At 40.1% G+C, this 20,742-nt stretch overlaps 1 protein-coding gene across 9 annotated transcripts in view; it reads right to left on the bottom strand.

Annotated features, from left to right (window-relative positions):
- Nucleotides 1-20,742, bottom strand: part of ELOVL5 (ELOVL fatty acid elongase 5) — a 153,110-nt gene that overhangs the window by 109,091 nt on the left and 23,277 nt on the right. The window contains exon 1 of one of the 9 annotated variants that reach the window (XR_001901846.3): nt 1,133-7,602. The exons of 6 other annotated variants lie outside the window; for them this stretch is intronic. Coding sequence is in view for 2 of the 3 variants with exons in the window: in XM_021937377.2 (XP_021793069.1) it covers nt 1,133-1,196 (64 nt within the window). In the remaining variant the exon portion in view is untranslated. Of the gene's footprint in view, nt 1-1,132; nt 7,603-20,742 lie in introns of those variants that run through there. 2 more of the 9 variants (XM_009205393.4, XM_021937377.2) reach the window with 2 other exon arrangements.

A 20,742-nucleotide genomic window follows, 5' to 3' on the forward strand; every position in this document is an offset into this window, starting at 1 on the left:
TGGAGTGTTTTTGGTAACCATGCAACTATATTATAATCGTGTCTCATTTTAAGTATCTCACTACAAAAAACTAATTGGAGCTGATCATTCTCTTTATAAACTACCCTATATTTAAAGATACAGCTGAAAGGAGCATGAGAGTGTAAGGGAGTTCAGCACACTTCGTCTGACTCACCCCCACCACCATGGATCAGTTCTGTGCTCCTGGCTAGTTCCTTCCCCATGTACTATACTAAGTGTTGTAGAATTTTAGGATCCTTGGGCCTGAATTCGAGAGAGAGACTGGAACTACCACAGTCTGGAATACAAAAACCTGGAAATACTAACACGAGCAGAACACAGAGCAAAACCCAAAGCCCTAAAGAGAGTCCCGCTCATATGGAAAAGCCGTCTGTCCACTGCTCAACTCCCTCCAGGGGCAAGTATATGCCCAGGCGAATCATATGTAGGAGGTTGAGTCAACATCAGTGCTCACTTTGAACTAATAATCAAACTAGTTGGTAGAAGCATGTTTGAAAAAAGACACTATGATAAGCTTTACAGCAAATCAGTCCCCCTCCTCCTCCTTTCCACTTGGCTCCCAAGGACAACAGAACATGAGGGAATGGGGGTAGGTGGCAACAATGGAAGGAGGTGGTTGGGGTTAATGAGGAGAAGGCACAGTCACAATTCTCAAGGTGAAGTATATGTCTCTAGGAGAGTGCAAATATTAAGCATCTTGGCCATTTCTACCTGGAGTAGGAGAGAGTGAGAAAACTGCCCAGCAAAGGAAAAGTACTGGGATATTAAGGCAAATCTGTTTTAAAAGATATCAAGATTTTAAAAAATATGTATTAGAGTAAAGAGTTGGTATAATAACTATATTAAAGAAAAGTTTATTTCCTAAACCCACAACCAGGCTGTTTGCTGACTCTAAAGCAGTAAAGATCTTTTTAGGGCCAAGTCTTGGTTTGTTTGGCTTCTAAGGCAGCAGTCAGCTTGCTTTGAAAGCTCCCTTTCCTGTGAAATCAGTCAAGTCACATTCCTTTTGATTTAAAAAAGTTTAGCTATTGTCTAGCTTAACTTCATATCCTGCTTTACATTTTTTAATGGTTATTGTTCACCTAAAAATGAGTCAGCTGAGTTTACAAACCCATGTGCTGCAAGTGATCAGAATGCGATTTCCTTGCATTTTCTCTTCTCTCATTCCCATCCATCACTTTTATCAGTCAAATCGTGTTAGGGAGGCACAGGAACATTCTTCAAGTTGGCTGCCAGTTACACAAAATGAAAAATTAAACGGTGCTTTAATTTGGTAGTCACAACCCTGATTCTAGAATTTAAAAAGATTTTTCTAGGTTGGGAAAACCAGCTCCCAAATAAAACCACACCTTGCTTAGGAATGTTAAAATACAAAATGTCATGAAGACCATAAAGGAAAGAACATCCAAGTACTAACAAGCTTTAGAAATGAAAGTAACTTGACAACACAATTCATGTTAAAGTGTTGGCATTTAAATAAATGATAACTCTGGATTAAATCTTGGCTCAAAAAGATCTACCACACCAACAGTGGTACATCTGATTGCGTACTATCATCCTAACACTCTGAATCTATGCTTATTGTCTGTCTTTCCCCCGCAGAATTCCTATACTTTCTAACCTCCATTCTAAGGACATAACAAACTCTTGTAATTCTCTGATAAAGTCATTTTTCCTGCCATATATCATACATGGAGGAAAAAAACACAGCCCTATTTGGGGTTTTAGATGGGTAACTGCAAAACTGGGGCACTGATAGGTTCTACAAAGCACTGCCACAGGTTAGCTCCACAGCTGAACAAGGCAGAACAACTTCATTCTGGTATAATGGATAATTGGAGGGGAAACTTTTAAATGTTGCAACAATCAAATTGTTGTATAAAAATAAGTTTAGGGTCAAAACAGAAGCCTCCACTTCCTGCTCCTTGGCTGCCACCAGTTAATTAAAAAGCACTTTTTAACCATCGCTGGAGAAGGACATCCTTCTAACGCGGCGGAAGAGTCACACCAGTGGCTGTTGTCTGTGGTCCTTCCTCCCTGTCCTCTTGGCTTCATTTCCAACCTTTTCTCCAAGGCCCAGATGAGGTGTTACAAAGCCTACCTCCACTCCGCTGCCCCTCTTGTTGCTGTCTAGACAACTCATTTAGTATACAACAACTTCAACTTTTATATGAGCTAGATACTTCTGTGTTCAGTTATTATGGGAACAAACTGCAACTCCTTAGAGTCCAAACTCTTTAACAGCAAGTACTCCAAGCTGTCCTATGAGTATAATAATTATCTATTGATGACAGTATAAATGAGGAGATACACCTGTTATTACAAAATAAAAAGAAAAGAAAATGGCACAACTGACTCCACAATGGCAGCATCCTAAAACACGCACTAAATCCTAGTTACAGATGACATTTCCTCGGGGAAAACTTTCTCAGTACTAGTTATCTGGAACTCTAACAGAGATGCTCTCTTCTCATCTACTACATGATCAGTAAAGGCACTTTGTAAAGTGTGCGCCCATAAAAAACAAAAACAAAAACATGCATGTACACACACACACACACACACCTCTTAAACATTCAAGGGAATTTCTTTCCCACTGGGAGACAAAGATGTATTCTAGTTTTGAAAGGCAATACACAAATACACTTGATCTTAAAAAACTCAGACACAGAAAATTTTTTCAGCAGTTGGTAGGGGGAGGGTAACATGATTTTAGAACTTTATTCTAGGGGAATTCTTATTCACAGCTAAAGACCAAAGGCAGTCAAGTCCAAAGTTCTTCCCCCAGTTCTCAGCAGAGTCAAGACAAGGACCACTTACAACAATTCACAAAACAAACGAGCATTCAGAAAAGGGTTCATGACTGTAGAAAATTACTCTTGTAGAGTTTTACCATCTTAAAGCTGCCAACTTAATTTTCTTTTGAAACTAGAAGAAGTGGTGATAACTTTTAATTGGGTGAAGCACTGTTATTTGGAAGAAGACAACGATAATTCACACACAATGCTCCTTGCTGGTGGGTGAAGGCCAGATTGCTGCAGCTACACTCAGAACTCCACTTTCACATAGAACTTTGCTGACAGTAACTAATTAATGTCCACAAGGCTGCAGTGAAGCAAGGTAAAAAATCCATCAGGTGCAGGAGTCAGTCATCCTAGTGACTGATTTTATTTCTGTGTGTCCAATGATTCTCAGAATGACTGCTCTTCAGGCTACCAGCCATTTGAAAGGCAGTTGACTCACTGAGTTAACAACTGTTTAATTAGTGTCTACTTTGTGTCAAGCAGTATTGCTTGTGAGGAACAGGACGGTGACAGAGACAGACATGACCTCTGACACAGTACAAATTAGTAAGCAGTGTGCAAAGACATCCGTGGCTCAACCACTTTTGGGTGGTAGTGGTTAGGAACACACAATCTGGAGCCAGAGAGCCTGGGTTCAAATCCCTGCTTCACCACTTACTAGCTGTGTAACCTTGGGCAAGTTACTTAACATTCTGTGCCTTAGTTTATTAGACTGTAAAATGAGGGTAATTACATTAACTTCCTCATGTGATTAAATGAGTTAAGATATGTGAAATGTTTAGTGTGTGGCACAGCAAGTGCTGTAAAAATGTTTCTATTATTATCATCATTACAAAGACCTTTGACAATGATCAATTTCATATTCAATGTTTATGGAAGAATTTTGCTAAGGCATAAACTGGAGTTCCCTGCAAGGTCCATGGGCAGTGAAACGTGCTCACATCCATACCTCACAGCTCTGTTATTCTCTATTTGGCATGGACTCACACACCATAATGACACTTGTGAATCTGGGGATTTGTAAAAGACTCTAGATAAATTCCTCTGAAATGTCAAGGAGATGCTGGTCATTGACTTCTCCAGCAGACCAGTGTCTATCCCAACCTTATTACAGAGCAGAAATAAATCTGCATCGGATAAGCCTTTTTTTTTTTGTACTCCTGGCAACTAGCATATAATAGATGGCCAATAAACTTATTCATTTACCGTAACTGAAAAGGGGGCTGAGTTGCCAAAGGTCACAGAGGTTGGGTAGAGTCAGAATTTGAACCACGTCTCCAACTATGTTGCCTACCATTCTTAAAATACCCCATGCAGTCTCTCAAGAGGACATCTTCACGTATTTACATAAAAGATGGTGACAACATGTGTTAGTATTGCCTGAATTCATATAGTTTTATGAGAAAAAGATACAGAACTATGTAGTTTTAAAATAACATTATCAAGTTAAAAAAAAAAAGTTGTTTGGAACAAGATGTTTGGTAACAGAGTCCTTTAAGATCTCTGTAATTAAGACCCAGATGGGAAGTAAAGGGGCAGCAATCCTCCCTGACCTCATTTTCACACTCTCATCATCACTTCTACTGTATCTCAATCAGTGATAAAATTACAGGCTTATTTTTTAAGTGCTGTGATTATCAGTTACACTATAATTATCTGTTCATCTGTCCATATCCCTTTAGGCTCTAAGCTCTTCAGGGGCAGAGCCTATGGTGTTCCCGTTTTATCGCTAGTGTGTCTGGATCTGTGCCTGACCAATTGTTGATTGCTCACTGAAACTATGAGTGAATGAATGAATAATGAATGGATCAATGAATGAATGACTTTCTAGAGTTTCATATCAATGGGCTCTCAAATCTGGCTGCATCTTAAAATCACCTAACAGCTTTAAAAACAGTTTTCTGGGATCCACTCCTAGAAATTCTAATTCAATAGATGCTAGGAAATATCTTTTTGAAAAGATCCTTAGGTAATTCTGGGGAACAGCCTGCTTTGGGAACCAATTCTACATATATAAATTTAGCTTTTGGATGCTTACTAAAATCCCCTGCCGCCCTTTAATTTTTATCACCCAGACGGTATCCATGTACTGTATTACAGAGATAGAGCCTAGACTAGGATGATGATCTCGAGGACAAGTTGTTTTTTATTCCAACAAATTCTGCAGCAATTCCCCATTTCCTCTAATTCCACCAGCTGGGGGGAGGGGATGTGCGGGCCGGGGGGACAGTAATCATATTTTCTCAAACCATCTCTCACGCTGAAATAAAACCTCATACCAACGTAGAGATCAGTTCTCATGTTTTTCAAACACTGTGTGACATGGTACACATCACACATAACAAGCATGCATTAATCCATCCTGCACCTGACGGATTTTTTTTACTGGTAAGCTCTTTTTGGGGGATCCTGTTGTAGAAATATTACTATCAGTAGAGGAGATCCTTAACACCATTACTACCAGGAGTCAACAGTGGCCAAGTCTATAAAGCTCTGTGAGAACAACGAACACATCTGCCTTGCTCCCTGTAATCCCTAGTAGCTGTTGTTGGGACACAGAAGGAATTTAGTAACTCCCTGTTTCATCATATTGAACTGGGGCAGTATGGAACACTGCTGACAGGCTGCTGCTGCCGCCAAATCAGATGCTTGGCCAAGGGTAATTTCATACACTCCTTGGAAGGAGGCAAAATGGGTGATAGGAAGAACCTGAACACTAGTTGAGAAATGTGGGCTCTGGCTCTATTATCATCAGTCCTAAGCTGAGCTGCTTCCTATTATATTCGTTTCATTACCTAGACTACATGACCTAGACTACTTGAAGCTTTCTTCAAGTAAATATGGTATCTATGGGAGGCAGAGTCTAAGATGCCCCCAAAGATTTTGGTATACCTGATACTCACACCCTTATGTAGTACCCTTCCCCGATGAACCAGGGTTGGGTGTGTGACCAACAGAATAAAGCAAAAGGGATGGTATGTCGTTTCTGAGATTAGGTGCTAACAGATGTTGTGGCTTCTCCCTCTAGGGAGAGGACAATGTGGCAAGAAACAGGCCGCCTGCCAACAGCCACCTGAATGAGCTCAGAAGCAGATCCTCTGGCCTGGTCAGCTTCAGAGAAAGACCCTGAGACAAAACCAACCAGCTAGGCCTTGCTGGGACTCCTGACCCTCAGAAAACACGCGTGATAGTAAATGTTTCTGCATTTTAAGGTGGCAAATTTGGGGGTAATTTGTTAACAATAGATAAAAGGCTTAGAAATTAACAAGGTCAGTGGGGTTGGAAGAAGACGTTCTTACAACTCAATTCTACTTCCTCTTGCGAGCCTTCCTTTTGGTTACTACACATAATTAAGGCACCAATTACAAGCATGGCCTAATAAAATATAAACGCTCTCCCCCCCCTTGATTTAACTGGAACTGGGAAGAGAAGTGAAAAGGCTTGTTATCTAAAGTATAGAATTTAGTTATGAAAACAATACAACACTTTGTTACTAGCCTGAGACAAGGGATCTAACATTTACCAAGAGCCTACTATGTAGCCATCTTTTCAAAGACTCAATAAGGAATTATCCCTATTTTCTAGATGAGGAAACTAAAGTTCACAGATCTTAAGTAACTTGCTCAAACAACAAACTGAGCCAGTTAGTTAACTCTAGGTTTATATGGCTTAGGGTAGGCAACCGTCCTGTTTTTCTGGGGGGATTTCCCGGGATATAAGGTTTTCAGTGATAAAATCAAAAAATTTTCGGGCACACCAGGAAGAGTTAAGAGTTAATCACATTACTTATTGTTAAGTAGCTCTCACAAAGTTAAGTTACTTAAATTTGTAGTTGGTCCAAAACTTGTGCTCTTTACAATTATCACAAGTTGATTTTTTGGTTGATGTTGTTAATTTGGAGACAGGGTCTCGCTCTGTTCCCAGGCTGGTCTGGTCCTGAACTCCAGGGCTCAAGCAATCTGCCTGCCTCGGCCTCCCAAAGTGCTAGGATTACAGGAGTGAGTCACTGCACCCAGCCAATCACACAGCTGATTTTAAAAAGTACATCTTAAAGCTATTATTTGGCAGCTTGTGATCTGCAACAAATTTCGAACTGTCACCTATTAAAAAGAAAACCACAAACCCCTCCAGGCTTTATCTCACATTACACACAGAAAAGACTGTTGGGTTTTTTTCTGTGAAAGGGTAAATAATTGCTATTCATATGATACATACTAGCATGGAAATTTTTCAGCTTAAAGGGTTTCATAAATTTCTGTTCCAAAATAGCAACTGAGTCCAAAAACGACACTGGTAACTTCCCTCTGTACCTCAGTAGACTCTCCAGTGTGGCTAAATGAGCTGACAGGTGACTGGGTGGGCTCTTCACAGAACTTCACATCAAGTCTGGTGCTCTGGCAGGAAAGGTAGGCAGTGAAACAATTTTCTCTTCTACAGAAGCCTAGAGACAGCCAATTGGCACCACTAGAAACTTCAACATAAACTGTTCCTGTGGCTGTCATACCTGGTAGGTAAGCGAGGCAGTGTTGCCAAAACAGTTCTTTTTAAAAAAAGACCCATGTAGTAACCACTGGAGTGGCTATAATCATGAAAACAGAAAATAGCAAATACTAGCGAGTATATGGAGAAACTGAAATACTCAGGCGCTTGCTGCTGGTGGGACTGTCAAATGGTACATCTGCTGTGGAAAATAGTATGGCAAGTCTTCAAAAACAGAAACACAGAATTCCATATGACCCAGCAATTCCACTCCTAGGTATACACCCAAAGAAATGAAAACATACATTCATTCCAAAAACTGTACACAAATATTCATAGTAACATTATTTGTAATAGTCAAAAAGTAAAAACAACCCAAAAGTTGATCAACTGATGAATTAATAAACAAAATGTGGTACATTCATACAATGGAATGTTATTCGGCCACTAAAAAGAATACAGTACTGACATTTGCTATATCATGAATGAATCTGGAAAACATTACGCAAAGTGGAAGATGCCAGACACAAAAGGCCACAGATGATTCAATTTACATGAAATGTCCAGAATAGGCAGATCCATCAGTGGTTGCCAGGGGCTGGGGAAACGAAGGAATGGCAAGTGACTGATACTGTTTATGATGTTTCTTTCTAAGGTAATGACATTGCTCTAGAATTAGATATACTTAAAAATAAGAAAAGGAGAAGTACTTTAAAAAAAGGTTTAATATTTTATACATTCAAGCCCACTTCTAACAATCTACAGTAAGGAAATAAAAGCAGATGTGCACTAAGACTGACTTATGATTGTCATCAATGATATTTGTAACAAAAACTGAAAGGTGGTTAGCCTTCAAGTATCCATCTAGAAGTAACCTTCTAGATGAAACCTTCTGCAACCTTTTAGAAGTAACCTTCTGCTACAGAAATTATAGTACAGGAATATAATTAAATATCATGCCATAATTCAAATGAAGTTATTGGGCATTTATTTTTGAGAAATGAAAACTTCATGTTCACATAAAAACCTGTACACGAATATTCACAGCAGCTTTATTCATAATAGCTAAAAACTAGAAACAACCAAGATACTCTCCAACAGGTGAACTGTTAAAACAAACCATGGTATATCCACACCATTAAACCCTACTCAGCAGTAAAGAACTTGATACATACAACAACCTGAATGAATCTCTAAAGAAATTAAGCTAAGTGAAAAGGGCCATCCATTTATAAAACACTTTTGAAATGGCAGAACTATAAAGATGGAAAAGAGATTAACAAGTTGCCTGGGGTTACAGAGGGTGTGAAGGCAGGATGGAAGAGGATGTGGTTATAAAGGCCACATGTGCTGATAGAAATGTTCTGTATCTGGACTGCACTAATGTCAGTATGCTGGTAGTGATATTGTGCTACAGTCCTGTACAATGTCACCACTGGGGGAAACAGGGTAAAGAGTACTTGGGATCTCTGTAGTATTTCTTACAACTGCATATGAATCTACAATTCTCTCAAAAAGTTCAATTTTTTAAAAACATTTATGACCACGAGAAAAATCAACAAGGCTGAGCATTTGATTTTTTAAAAATTCAACTTCCCCAACCCAATCACATGTGGTGGTGACTTTTTTGGCACCTGTAACTGTAAAGGAAGGTTTGTGTAAGGCTTTACCTAAATGTTGGTGTTTCAACTACTCATTTTCACAGTGGTCTGATGAAGTTTCCCAGTACACATTTATTTATCCAGACTACTCAGGTGATGGGGGTACTGTTTTGATCAACCCAATGATCTAATTCACTTCAAGGAATCACACATCTCATCAAGAGGCCTGCTGTCAAACAGTAAGAAAATTATGAAAGATACCAAATAAAATCCTCCTGATTAAAATGTAAGCTTTGATGATTCAGAGGCATTATCTTGAGGTATTTCAGAGTCAGAATCATAAATGCTAAATCTCACTTTACAGTACTGTAGATGAGTAGGCACAGATAATTGAGATAAAAGTCTATAAATGTATTAAGACTCCACTGCTTTATATAAGTTCCTGCAGTTAGTTTCCTGGCCATTTCTCTTTCTAATACATGGTACACAGAAAACTTAGTTTTATTTCATTTCTAAGATACGACGTCACTCTGTCTCCCAGGCTAGAGTGCAGAGGCACAATGATGGCTCACCGCAGCCTTGACCTCCCGGGCTCTTGCAATCCTCCCACCTCAGCCTCCTGAGGCGCTTGGGACTACAGGCATGTGCCACCACTCCCAGCTAATTAAAGAAAAAAAATGTAGAGAAGGAGTCTCACTATGTTGCCCAGGCTGGTCTTGAACTCCTGGGCTCCAGCAATCCTCTCGTCTCAGCCTCCCAAAGTGCTGGGATTACAGGCACGAGCCACCGTGCTCGGCTGGTAACTTAGTTTTAGACTGTCAGATTCCAAATGTTTTTGAAAATGAAAAATAGTAAAAGTTTACCATACTATAAAAACAAAAAAACTGTGCTTTCTTCCATCTTTTGGATCATTTTCTTGTCAATGCACTGAGAAGCAAAAAAAGGGTTAAGCAGCACTTTTACAATGTGCAGTCACTACATCACTATAGCTTGCTAAAGAGTGATGCCACCACGCTCGTGCTCTGCTCTGGGCCTTTTGCTGCCTGTCATCAGCAAAGAGCTGTTCAATCCCCACAGCTCTTCAGAGCACAGAGGATGTTTCCCAGAAAAGGCTGAGGTGACGTCTTCTGTAACCCTCCTTGGAAATTATCCAGCAAGATTAGATCTCTTCTTGGCAATGCTTTTCCTCTTTTCACCAAGTGCTACATTCAACAAATGAGCCACTGTGTTTAAAACCTCCTTGACAATCACTAAAGGTGAAATATTGAGAATTAGGTTCTAAGATGATTACATTTTAGTGGAACTGTAGGATTTTAGCAAGTCACATTAATGTAACTGAATATTCTGACTGGCTAATATGATTTTTCCTTCATTTCAATTCTCTGCAAGTACCAATATTCAACTCTAGGCTGTCATAGAGCCATTTAGCTGTAACAAAATGAAGGAAAGCCAGTGATCAAATTAACATGAAGTCAATTAAGTGCCCACCTACAGCCAGAACACCAAGGGAGAGACATCAATGGGTTCCAAAATGAAAATTAAGGACATAGTGAAGGAGAAACAAATACCTATTCCTGTACAGAAATTACAGAAATGCATTCCTGGAGAAATCATGTGAAAATTTTAGAAACAGAACTGAGATTGTAAAATGGCATATATAATCATTTACCAATATGCCTTTACTGAGCAACAAATGTGTAAGGCACTATTGCAAGTAGTAGGGACAGAGAACCTGGTCCTTTCCCTTCAGCTCAGAAATCTAGCTATTCCTCCAGTCATGACCCATATTTTCAGTTCATTTCAAAACACAGAAATTGATGTCTTATGTCATAATTTGAGTGAAAAAAAATAAAAAGAAAAAAAAATCACCACAAATTAACAACAGCTTAACACACACCCACCCTTGAAAGGGAAGAACATTTTACTGGTCAGGGGCTAGGGGATGGATATAAAATAGGACATAATATCCTACCTTGATTTGGAAAAGCTATCACATACTTCCTATACAAAATCCAAAGAAAACAATTATTTGAAGAAAATTAATGAAACTATAGAAGCAGTGACATGTTTAAAATGTATTATGTTTTTCTGCAATGATTTTTTTTCATATACATGAACAATTTAAAAAATTGCAACTGGGTTGGAGAAGAAAAGGAGAGGGTCTTGGCCAGCTTGTGCTGCTATAAAGAAAATATCACATGCTGCTATATTAAACAACATTTACTTCTCAGGGTTCTGGAGGCTAGGAAGTCCACGATCAAGGTGCCAGCAAATTAGGCTCCTGATAAGGGTCCTCTTCCTGGCCTCAGATGACTTGGGGACATGGGGACGGGTGGAGAGAGTACTGGTCCCTCTTCCTCCTATAAAAATACTAATCCCATCATAGGGACTCAGCCCTCATGGCCTCATTTAAACTTAATTACCTACCAAAGGCCCCACCCTTCTAATAGCATCACTTTGGGGGTTAGGGTTTCAAAATATGAATTGAGAGTGGGGGGACACAAACCTTCAGTCCCTAACAGAGAAGTAGTTTTCCATTTAAGAGATAAAGGAATGACTGTTTACAGAATCTAAAGAAAATTGACACTTTTAAAAAACCTAGTCTCTAAGGTGAATCATTTTCATTCACATAGTCAAGTTATCAAAACACATAATCTCCACTTTATGAAAGGGCTGTACTGTTATAAATTAGTCATCCGGCCTTTGGAAAATAATTTTTTGGAGAAATGTTTTATTAGTTGTTCTTAAACTTCTGGGGATTCCATATCAATTGTGAAAATCTGATTAAAGCAAAAGGGAAATTCTCTCCATCTCAAAATGACAGAGCTTGGATTAAACTGACATTTACAGCGTTCCCCCAAATCCCAGTAGTCTCCAAGTTAAAAACCCTAGCTTTCAGTGGTGGACAGATCTCCAGACCAGCTCTAAACTACTTAACTCATAATGAAGTGGCAGCAATAGGACTAGAATCTCACCATTTCTATGAGAAAGATGTAATATGTAATATGTGTAATTTCAGTTCCAGTTCTCTAGGCTCTGAAACTATACTGTAACAGCATACACTGTAATATTACCTTGGGCAAGCTGCTAAAACTATATAGACGTCAGTTTCCCAACTCATAAACATGGGGACAATAATGCTTATACTTCATGGAGTTGCTGTGAGGATTAAATGAGATAATAAAATTGTATGAAGTACTTGGCATAATGCATAAACACCTCAATTCGTGGCAGCTATTTTTATCATCATCAGAAGCACACATTCATCAAACATACATTTAACACTGTGACAGGCACTGGAGACACAGAAATCCACAAGACAACAAATCTGCCTTCAGAGAGGTCAAAAGTCTCTAGCAAGGGAAGGAGAAACAGTAAATAACCATAATAAAGTGATCTATGTGCCATGACAAAGTATGTACAGGAGAAAAGGATGGGTGGGGGTGGGGGAATTAATAGAGAGCAGTCAATTCTGTATGGGGACCAGTGGGTCAGGTGAAGCTCTGCAAAGAGAGTAATATTCAAGGCTTGCTAGTGGGGATCAGACAGGAGGCAGAGGCGAAAAAGTGAAAAATGATGTTGGAGAAGGAGGTAAGAGCTCGAGTTTGTTTTTAAACTGGGGGGTTGGTAAAGAAGGGATGAAAGTGGGGGCGAGAGGCTGAAAAGAGGGTGACATCAGCATCAAGTTGGTTAAAAAAGGACTGCAGGAGTCCAGATGAGAGATGGGGCCCTCCAAAGGCACAGCAGGAGAGGCAATGCAGGGGCCACGCAGGAGAGATGTCCAGGGTGGGCAAGGTGAGGGAGAGGAAGGAGTCCAAGCTCCTGGCTTCTCACGCTGGAGCAGGTGCCATGTAGTGAGTGAGGAAGCATGGGGGCTGCGGGCGTATGGAGGGGTGGTAAGCAGACTGCAAGAAGAGAATATGGAAAGTTCTGTTCACCTAGAACTTCACCACTTTACTAATTTTATTAATAAATTGATTATAGTCTCATGTGTATGTTTCATAACCTGTTGGATTAGGAGGCATGTCATATATTTTGAATTAGTGGAGTGCAAATTAGGGGAAATTCACTGTACTGACATGTTCTCTTACAGGGTAAAATAAGAAAGATAAATTGTATATTAAGTTCATAGTGTGAAATGTAAGAAGTTCATTCTTAAGCTAGGGCCTAACCCACACATTTGTTTAGGGACTTACGTACTCCCACTGTCCTAAGAAAACATTAAGCCAGCTATACTCAAACATGAATTACACACTTCAGGAGGTTGAATTATTTAGCAAATTGCTATTTCCTTCACTAAATAAGTCTGCTAATGACCGAATGCTTATAAGGAAGCTTTCCAAAGTGATTTCTCTCATCACATTAACGTTTCTCCAAGAGAACCAGATAACCATTTAAAAACCTAATCCAGCCCACTATTTCAAATGACGTTTTTTCCCCCTTATTTTCAAGTCCTTTTCTTTGCAGAACATAATAATGATAATAGCAACTAACACTCACTCCATCCTTATTATGTGCCAGTCTTTCGGCTGTATATTTACAAGCGTAATCTCAGTCCTCATGCCAGCCCTCTCACAGATGAGTACACCCAGGCACACAGCCACTGTCCCTTGTCCAAGGTTACACTGAGAGGAGGCCAACTAACTCCAGAGCCTACTCTTTGAACCACTACATTCTACTGCCTCCCCACGTTACAATAAATTTTTTTTCTATAGTAAAATGATGTTTACTATAGAAAATATGGAAAGTAGAGAAAAAATATTTGTTTCATTTTGAAGTAAAAACAAAATGCTACCAAGAGTATAGCTGAATCCATGTTAATCCTTCTACCATCTATAATTAAGTGGAGTGAACTTGGGCGAATGCATGTCTGAAAACCTCAATCTCCTCACCTGGAATATTCTCTTCAAATGGGAATAACATGAATACCTAATCAGATGAGACGGTTCATGTACAGCATTTAGCATGGAACTTTGCTATTACCATGTATAAATTGACATAAATATATTTACATAAGTAAATATAATTTTATTTCTTCTACCTTTTTCTATGCTTTAAAAAAGCACATACTTCCAGCCTGGGCAAAACAGTGAGACCCTGTCCCATCTCTACAAAAATTACAGCCTGGGTGACGGAATGAGACTCTGTCTCAAAACAAAAAAAAACCAAAAAACCACAAAAACAAAACCAAAAAACCCCACGTTTCTTAACTTTTGTCCTAGTGTCTTTTCTACTATGCTAGGACACCTCTCAGAAAAGGTTTCCTTCCACAGAATATCAGGCCCCACCTCTTGCTAGTCCCACCCAATCACACATTGAATTGCAGGCAGCCTTAAAAAGTTCTTAGGACTGAAAAAACAAATCATCTCTAGTATTCGCTGTAATTACCAGAAATTAACTCCTTAGAAACCAGCTTATTATCCCAATGTTTATTTTTTTTAAATGATTGAAAACATTCACTTTAAAAACAGGATTCTTGAATTCATTTAAACTACTGTCTTGCAGTAAGGTGGCCAGAAGGATCACCTCTCCTTATTTATGTATATGGAGACCCAAGAGAAAAACGGGGAAAAAGCAATTACAATGGCAATAGCCAACTGAATCCTTCCACCAACTGGATTCTTTGATGAACTGCTGCAGAAGCTCATCCATGCTTGTGATAATCACCAGACAAGAGATCCCTGCCTTCTTCCTTACGTAAGATGTTCTGTTGGGTATGTAGCAAGAGGTCATACTCAGAGTTGACAGCCTATGCCATACCAAAGAGTATGTGTACTGCAGAGACATTTCCAAATAACGTTACCTGTGACAAGAGGGTTAAATCCCACGAGCAGGGTCAGTCCTGCAGGTATCATGCGCATCACCATTCACGGTTCCGCATTTGGATCATCTACCTGCACGAAGTCTGCCAGCAATCATTTTCATGAACCTAACTTGACTTCTGAAGCAACATTTATACAAATACTTTTATTTATTCCTCCAATATTAGACATTTAATGTTTCCAAGGTTTCACTATTTTTAAATAATATTGCAATAAACATCTTTACACATAAAACTTTAGCTGTATATTAAAGTATCTCCATAGTGAGACTCCCAGAAATTGGCCAATTAGGTCAAAGAGTCTTAGAATGCATTGCAAAATTCCTTTTCAAAACATTTTTATCTATTAATGTTTCCACAAGCAAGGGCTATGTAAACAGCCTATATAACTGCACCACTGCCATAACTGAACAACCTCATGAAGAAAAAAATTCTTCATTAATTTAGTCTAATGTAAAACACTATACAAGTATGTTGGAAATATAAATCATACAGAAATTCCAACAGCTGAATAAATAAACACTAAATACATACACTGAAAATCTATGTAAATAAAGAGCCATTTTGGCTAACACTGGTAAGAGAAAAGTGAAATGGCAAATTCTGTGTGTGCTCTGCTTGCCTAAGGATTAATCTGTGAACATAAGATGGTATTTGTTAACAGGTCACCTATGTTAGGAGCCTTTCTTTCTCTCAGGTTATTAATACATAGTAAATACAACTGTCTGCATTCCACAAAAACTCCCCCTCAATCCAAGGAGCTAAGTCTAGTTACCAACTTTTAAAACCTCTAAGAAGTATTATGCTTCACATAAACAATAGCAATCCCTGCGAACAAGTATGGATTTTAAAAAGCACATTTCAAACATTTGTTAAATATCTATTCTGTCTGGGGACATGGACTGTCATTTAAAAAACTGAACCTACAAACCCATCCACAGCTTTACAGGAACCCTGTAAACTATGGAAAAATTCACTTCTTGTGAGAGAGGCACAAAACTACCTTTAAAAAAGCCAAATTTTAAAGTATTTAAGAACTTGAAGTAAGAAGACTCTTCCTGTTGTTTAATTATATATACAACATTTCACAGAAGACAGGCTATTTTTGTAACTCAGTAGCTGAGTCAGCCAAATTTGGTTTATGTTGTTATTATTATTGTCAATAAAGCAGCATAAAACAGCTTGATTTTTCCAATCCCACGTGGAGGTACTAAGTGACCAGTTGGAAAAATATTTTTACTCTCTCACAGAGAGATTTCATACTCATGTCACAGGACACAAATGAGAAACCCCAAAGAGTTCTCTTGCCTGCACTTTTCGCCTCAATCACCACATCCAGAATAAACAAACAGCATAAAACACAACAGCTTCCATTTAGAATCAACCAACTCCTACCTGGGCATTAAAATCCTCAGGAGGACAACCAGCCCACTATCTGGGAATTATGTCACACTGAATAAGAAGACTCCACCAGCAAAACATTGGGCAAGTACTAAGATAAGCTATCCAAGGTTTAACAGGATGAAATGGCATTAACTCTGGCCTAAATTGTTAGAGCATCAAACAAAGCTTGCATCATTACAGACTGTAATGCTTCACTAATGAGTTAAAAGGATTTCATTATGAAACCATAATATTCTTCCTTTATTGAGTCCCTTGCTGCAGGACCATAATACCATTAAAAATAGAAAACACACCAAGGATAATAATCATAGTAGCTAACACTGAACACTTAATGTGTGCTAAGCATCATACCATGCACTTCACATGCACTATTTAATTTAATCTTCTCAATAAGCTCAGTTACCGAGCCTGCACTTGCTGGAAAATGGGATTCGAACCCTGGGTGCTGACTCCACAACCTGCACTTTTAACTGTCAATCATATTGAGATTAGACTAAATTTAACTCTATTAGGAAAATACAAAAATGCATCAAACTAGCAACCTACAGATACCTGTAACACACTACTGGGTCCCAAGTAGAAGTCTAAGATTTAGGTGAGGAACAGTTTATGTCCAAGACAACCTAACACCAAAACAATGGTGTAAAAAATAGAACGTCAGTGAGTCTATGGTTACATGAATTACAACGCTTATGTGACACTTAATTTGGTTTTTCTTCCCCATTCAAATGAATCATCAGATTTTGGCATCCTAGAAACAGGATAAACAAGGTCATGTTAATTCTCAGGTAGTAGGCCTGCCTAGACATGACATAAAAGCAAATACAGTGATAACATGATCTCAGTGAAGCTATGACTAAAAAAATCTCAAATAGAAACTTCATGGAATGAGAAATGGCTCTACCATGTCCAATACTAGTCCAGTTTCTTTCTGTTTTTTTTTTTGGAGATGGAGTTTTGCTCTTGTTGCCCAGGCTGGAGTGCAGTGGCATGATATCGGCTCACCGCAACCTCCCCTCCCGAGTTCAAGCAATTCTCCTGCCTCAGCCTCCAGAGTAGCTGGGCTTACAGGCACCCGCCACCACACCTGGCTAATTTTTGTGTTTTTAGTAGAGATGGGGTTTCTCCATGTTGGTCAGGCTGGTCTCGAACTCCTGACCTCAGTTGATCCACTCGCCTTGGCCTCCCAAAGTACTGGGATTACAGGCATGAACCACTGCACCCAGCCCAATACTAGTCAGTTTCTAAAGCCAGGATAAGCAACAAGCTTTTCCCATATGCCTTTTAAAATATGGATATGCAGCATTTAAGAAAATCAGTTATGGGTCGGGCACAGTGGCTCACGCCTATAATCCTAGCACTCTGGGAGACTGAGGTAGGCTGATCACTTGAGGTCAGGAGTTCAAGACCAGCCTGGTCAACATAGTGAAACCTTGTCTCTACTAAAAATACAAAAACTAGCCCGGCATGGTGGCACACGCTTGTAATCCCAGCTACTCAGGTGGCTGAAGCAGGAGAATTGCTTTAACTTGGAAAGTGGAGGTTGCAGTGAGCTGAGATTGTTCTACTGCACTCCAGCCTGGGAGACAGAATGAGACTCTGTCTCAAAAAAAAAAAAAAAAAGAAAAAGAAAAACAGTTACAGATCTCTAAGGATAGTGATTACATAAGTTTATATAACTACAAGTAACATTTAAAAACATGGATTAAGTAGAGTTAAAAGAATCGGGGACCGGGCACAGTGGCTCACACCTGTAATCCCAACACTTTGGAAGGCCGAGGCAAGCAGATTGTTTGAGCCCCCGAGTTTGAGACCAGCCTGGGCAACATGGAGAAACCCCACCTCTACAAAAAATAGGAAAATTAGCTGGGTGCGGTGGTGTGTGCCTGCCATCCCAGCTACTCAGGAGGCTGAGGCAGGAGGATGGCTTGAGCCCATGAGGTGAGGCTGCAGTAAGCCAAGATGGTACCACTGCATTCCAGCCTGGGGACAAGAGGGAGATCATGTAAAAAAAAAAAAAAAAAAAAAAAAAAAAAGGAAAAAAGAAATAGAATCAGGAAGGAGGGCAGAACTGGTCTATAGCAATGACTCTGGGATAACTAGTCTTAGTTTGAGAGAGAAAGCAGAGGAATGGGCTATCATACCAAAAAAAATCAGAATTTCTTCATCTCCAAAGTGTATCAAAAAGGAAAAGAATTAGCTTGAGGTCTGACAGAAGAAACTTGTGGAGAGATATGCAAACACTAGAAAAGGCATAGGGAGATATTGCATAAATAAGCACCCCACTCTCTTCAATGGCTGGGTCGTACAGATTAACCTGAGGCCAAGGACTTTTTTTTCTGGACACTGATAACCCTGTTCCATCGCGACTGAAACAAGGTAGAAAAGCACTGTGCTAAAAGTCACCTGGTCTCCCTGACTCTGTCCAACACCCTAGGCTCACTCGCTAACATGAATGTCCTATCCTACCGGTAAGTTTTCAGGGAGGTTGCTTCACAATTTATTCTCCAAATTGCCACATGTTTCATACTCGATTTACTAATGACCACTTCACATGTGTCTCGATGTCCTATCCAAGGACAGGACAATTTATGGTTAAATATAGCCAAAGAGAATCATGTATGATTCTTCGATCTAAAACACAACTTCTAGGCTTAAGATACCCACTACTGTGTGTCGTAAGCCAAATATCTGATACTTATGTCCAAATGTTTTTTTAAAAAGTGCCCGTATTTTACCTATCATTTATGGAAAACCATGAAAATGATGTGATACCCCACCCCGTAAATATTTATGCCTGTCAAGTATTCAGAAGCACTCTTCTGGATGGAGTGAGCCTGAGTTTCTGACCGTCCAAAACAACTAGACTCACAAGAGAAGTTAATATCTCACTAGAACCCAGTCAGAGACGGAAAGTCACAGGGCCGAGGGCTGTACTCAGGAGGGAGATCCAGGCTTGGGACCCAGGGAGAGGCTTCACCAGAGAAAGGGGACTTCCAGTGTCACTTAAGAGACTGTTAGGTTTGGGTAGGCCAAGGAGCAGGGGAAAGAAATAAGGAAATTGCTACTCAAGAATTGGAAGCAGGAGTGGGCTGCCACAATCTGGGAAGAACTGTGACACTTGGTAGGCCTGAAAGGTGTCTCAAATTTTACCTCAACTTTATTAAGCAGCCATGTTAATTGGCTGGCATGTGTTAAACATTCCACTCGTTGCTTGACCAGAAAACCAAGTCAGCAATGATTTAAGGCACATTAAAACGTGGATGCTCCATAAATATTTGTTAAATGAATTAACTCTGGACACAGCATCAGGGAAGACTTCATGCAAGTGGCATCTGGCCAGGTTATTAAGGACTTTGCAGGGTGGAAGTCCTAGAAGGCAAAATGATTGATGGATATTTCAAGCAGAAGGCACAGCATGAAGAGATATGGAGGTGCGAAAGGGCACAGTAGACAGAAGGGGTAGGGTATCAGAATAACTCAGTCATCTCTTAGCCTGTTGAAGCTATTGTCTTGAGCATCTTACAAATATCCACGTGTTCCTAGCTGCACCACCAAGGCCCATTTTCTTTCCTGTGGACTCTCAGCTGGCTTTCAGGCACTCATTCTTGCCCCCTTCTATCCACCTCCACATTGCAACTGAGTTCTTTTTAACCACCAAAACCAGTGGGGCCACTCTTGCCTGAAGCCTTTTGTCATCTTGCTCTCTCGATACAGCCTACAATTCCTCACCTGGCTTAGAGGCCCTTTCACACCCAGGCCCACACCTGCTTTCCCTAGCCCAACTTCTGCCCTCCCCTCCTGCTCACTGCCCCCAACCCCACCTGTTTCCTTTTCACATTCTGTAGTGTGTCCTTGATTCCAGCAGCTCCCTAGCAGAGAAAACTCCCTTCCCCTCCTGTCCTACTTCCCCCTTATCTGTGCACACCAGAGAAATCTTCCCTGATTCCTCCCGCAGAGCCCCAGACTAGGTTAGGTCCCTCTGTGTACATTCTAATCATACCCCAAATACAAATTATTTAACCTGTGCTTAACATCTAAGTCCTTGAGGCATTATATATCTGTGGGATGACTGTGAGGCTGGAAAGCAGCTTCGCCCTAAGCACCAGAAAGTATGGTGACTCAGCCATACTGGCCTTCACGAGAAAGCAGAAAAAACCCAAGATCTGCTTTCCCCCACCCTGCTTCCAGCAGAGCAGGAAGCACTCACAACAGGCGCTCGGCACCATTACCCAGCAGGGCAAGATTACAGAGCTTTTCACCTTGCTTGCAACTTTAGAAACTGTGTCTACCACTACTGCAGCAGACAGTTATGGGTGACAGATGAGATGACCCTACTTTAGATGAGCTCATGTTTCCACATGCATTCTCTAACTTAGGACCCCAAATGAACCCAAATCCTTTGAAACAGGACATTCTGCTCCCTCTTATGACAAGTTTCTATCCACTCACTCCTCCTGTCTGCCTTCCCTAGCAGGCAATCTGCCATCACCAAAGCAGATCTTTGTCCCCACCCTCCTTGCTCAGGCTGGAACCTACAATCACAAGTACTCTTGATGCCCAACCTACCCCTGTGGCGCCTCCGCTACGTAAATCCAACAAGCAGAATTGA

Source organism: Papio anubis, chromosome 6 (assembly GCF_008728515.1).
Source record: "Papio anubis isolate 15944 chromosome 6, Panubis1.0, whole genome shotgun sequence".
NCBI lineage: Eukaryota > Metazoa > Chordata > Mammalia > Primates > Cercopithecidae > Papio > Papio anubis.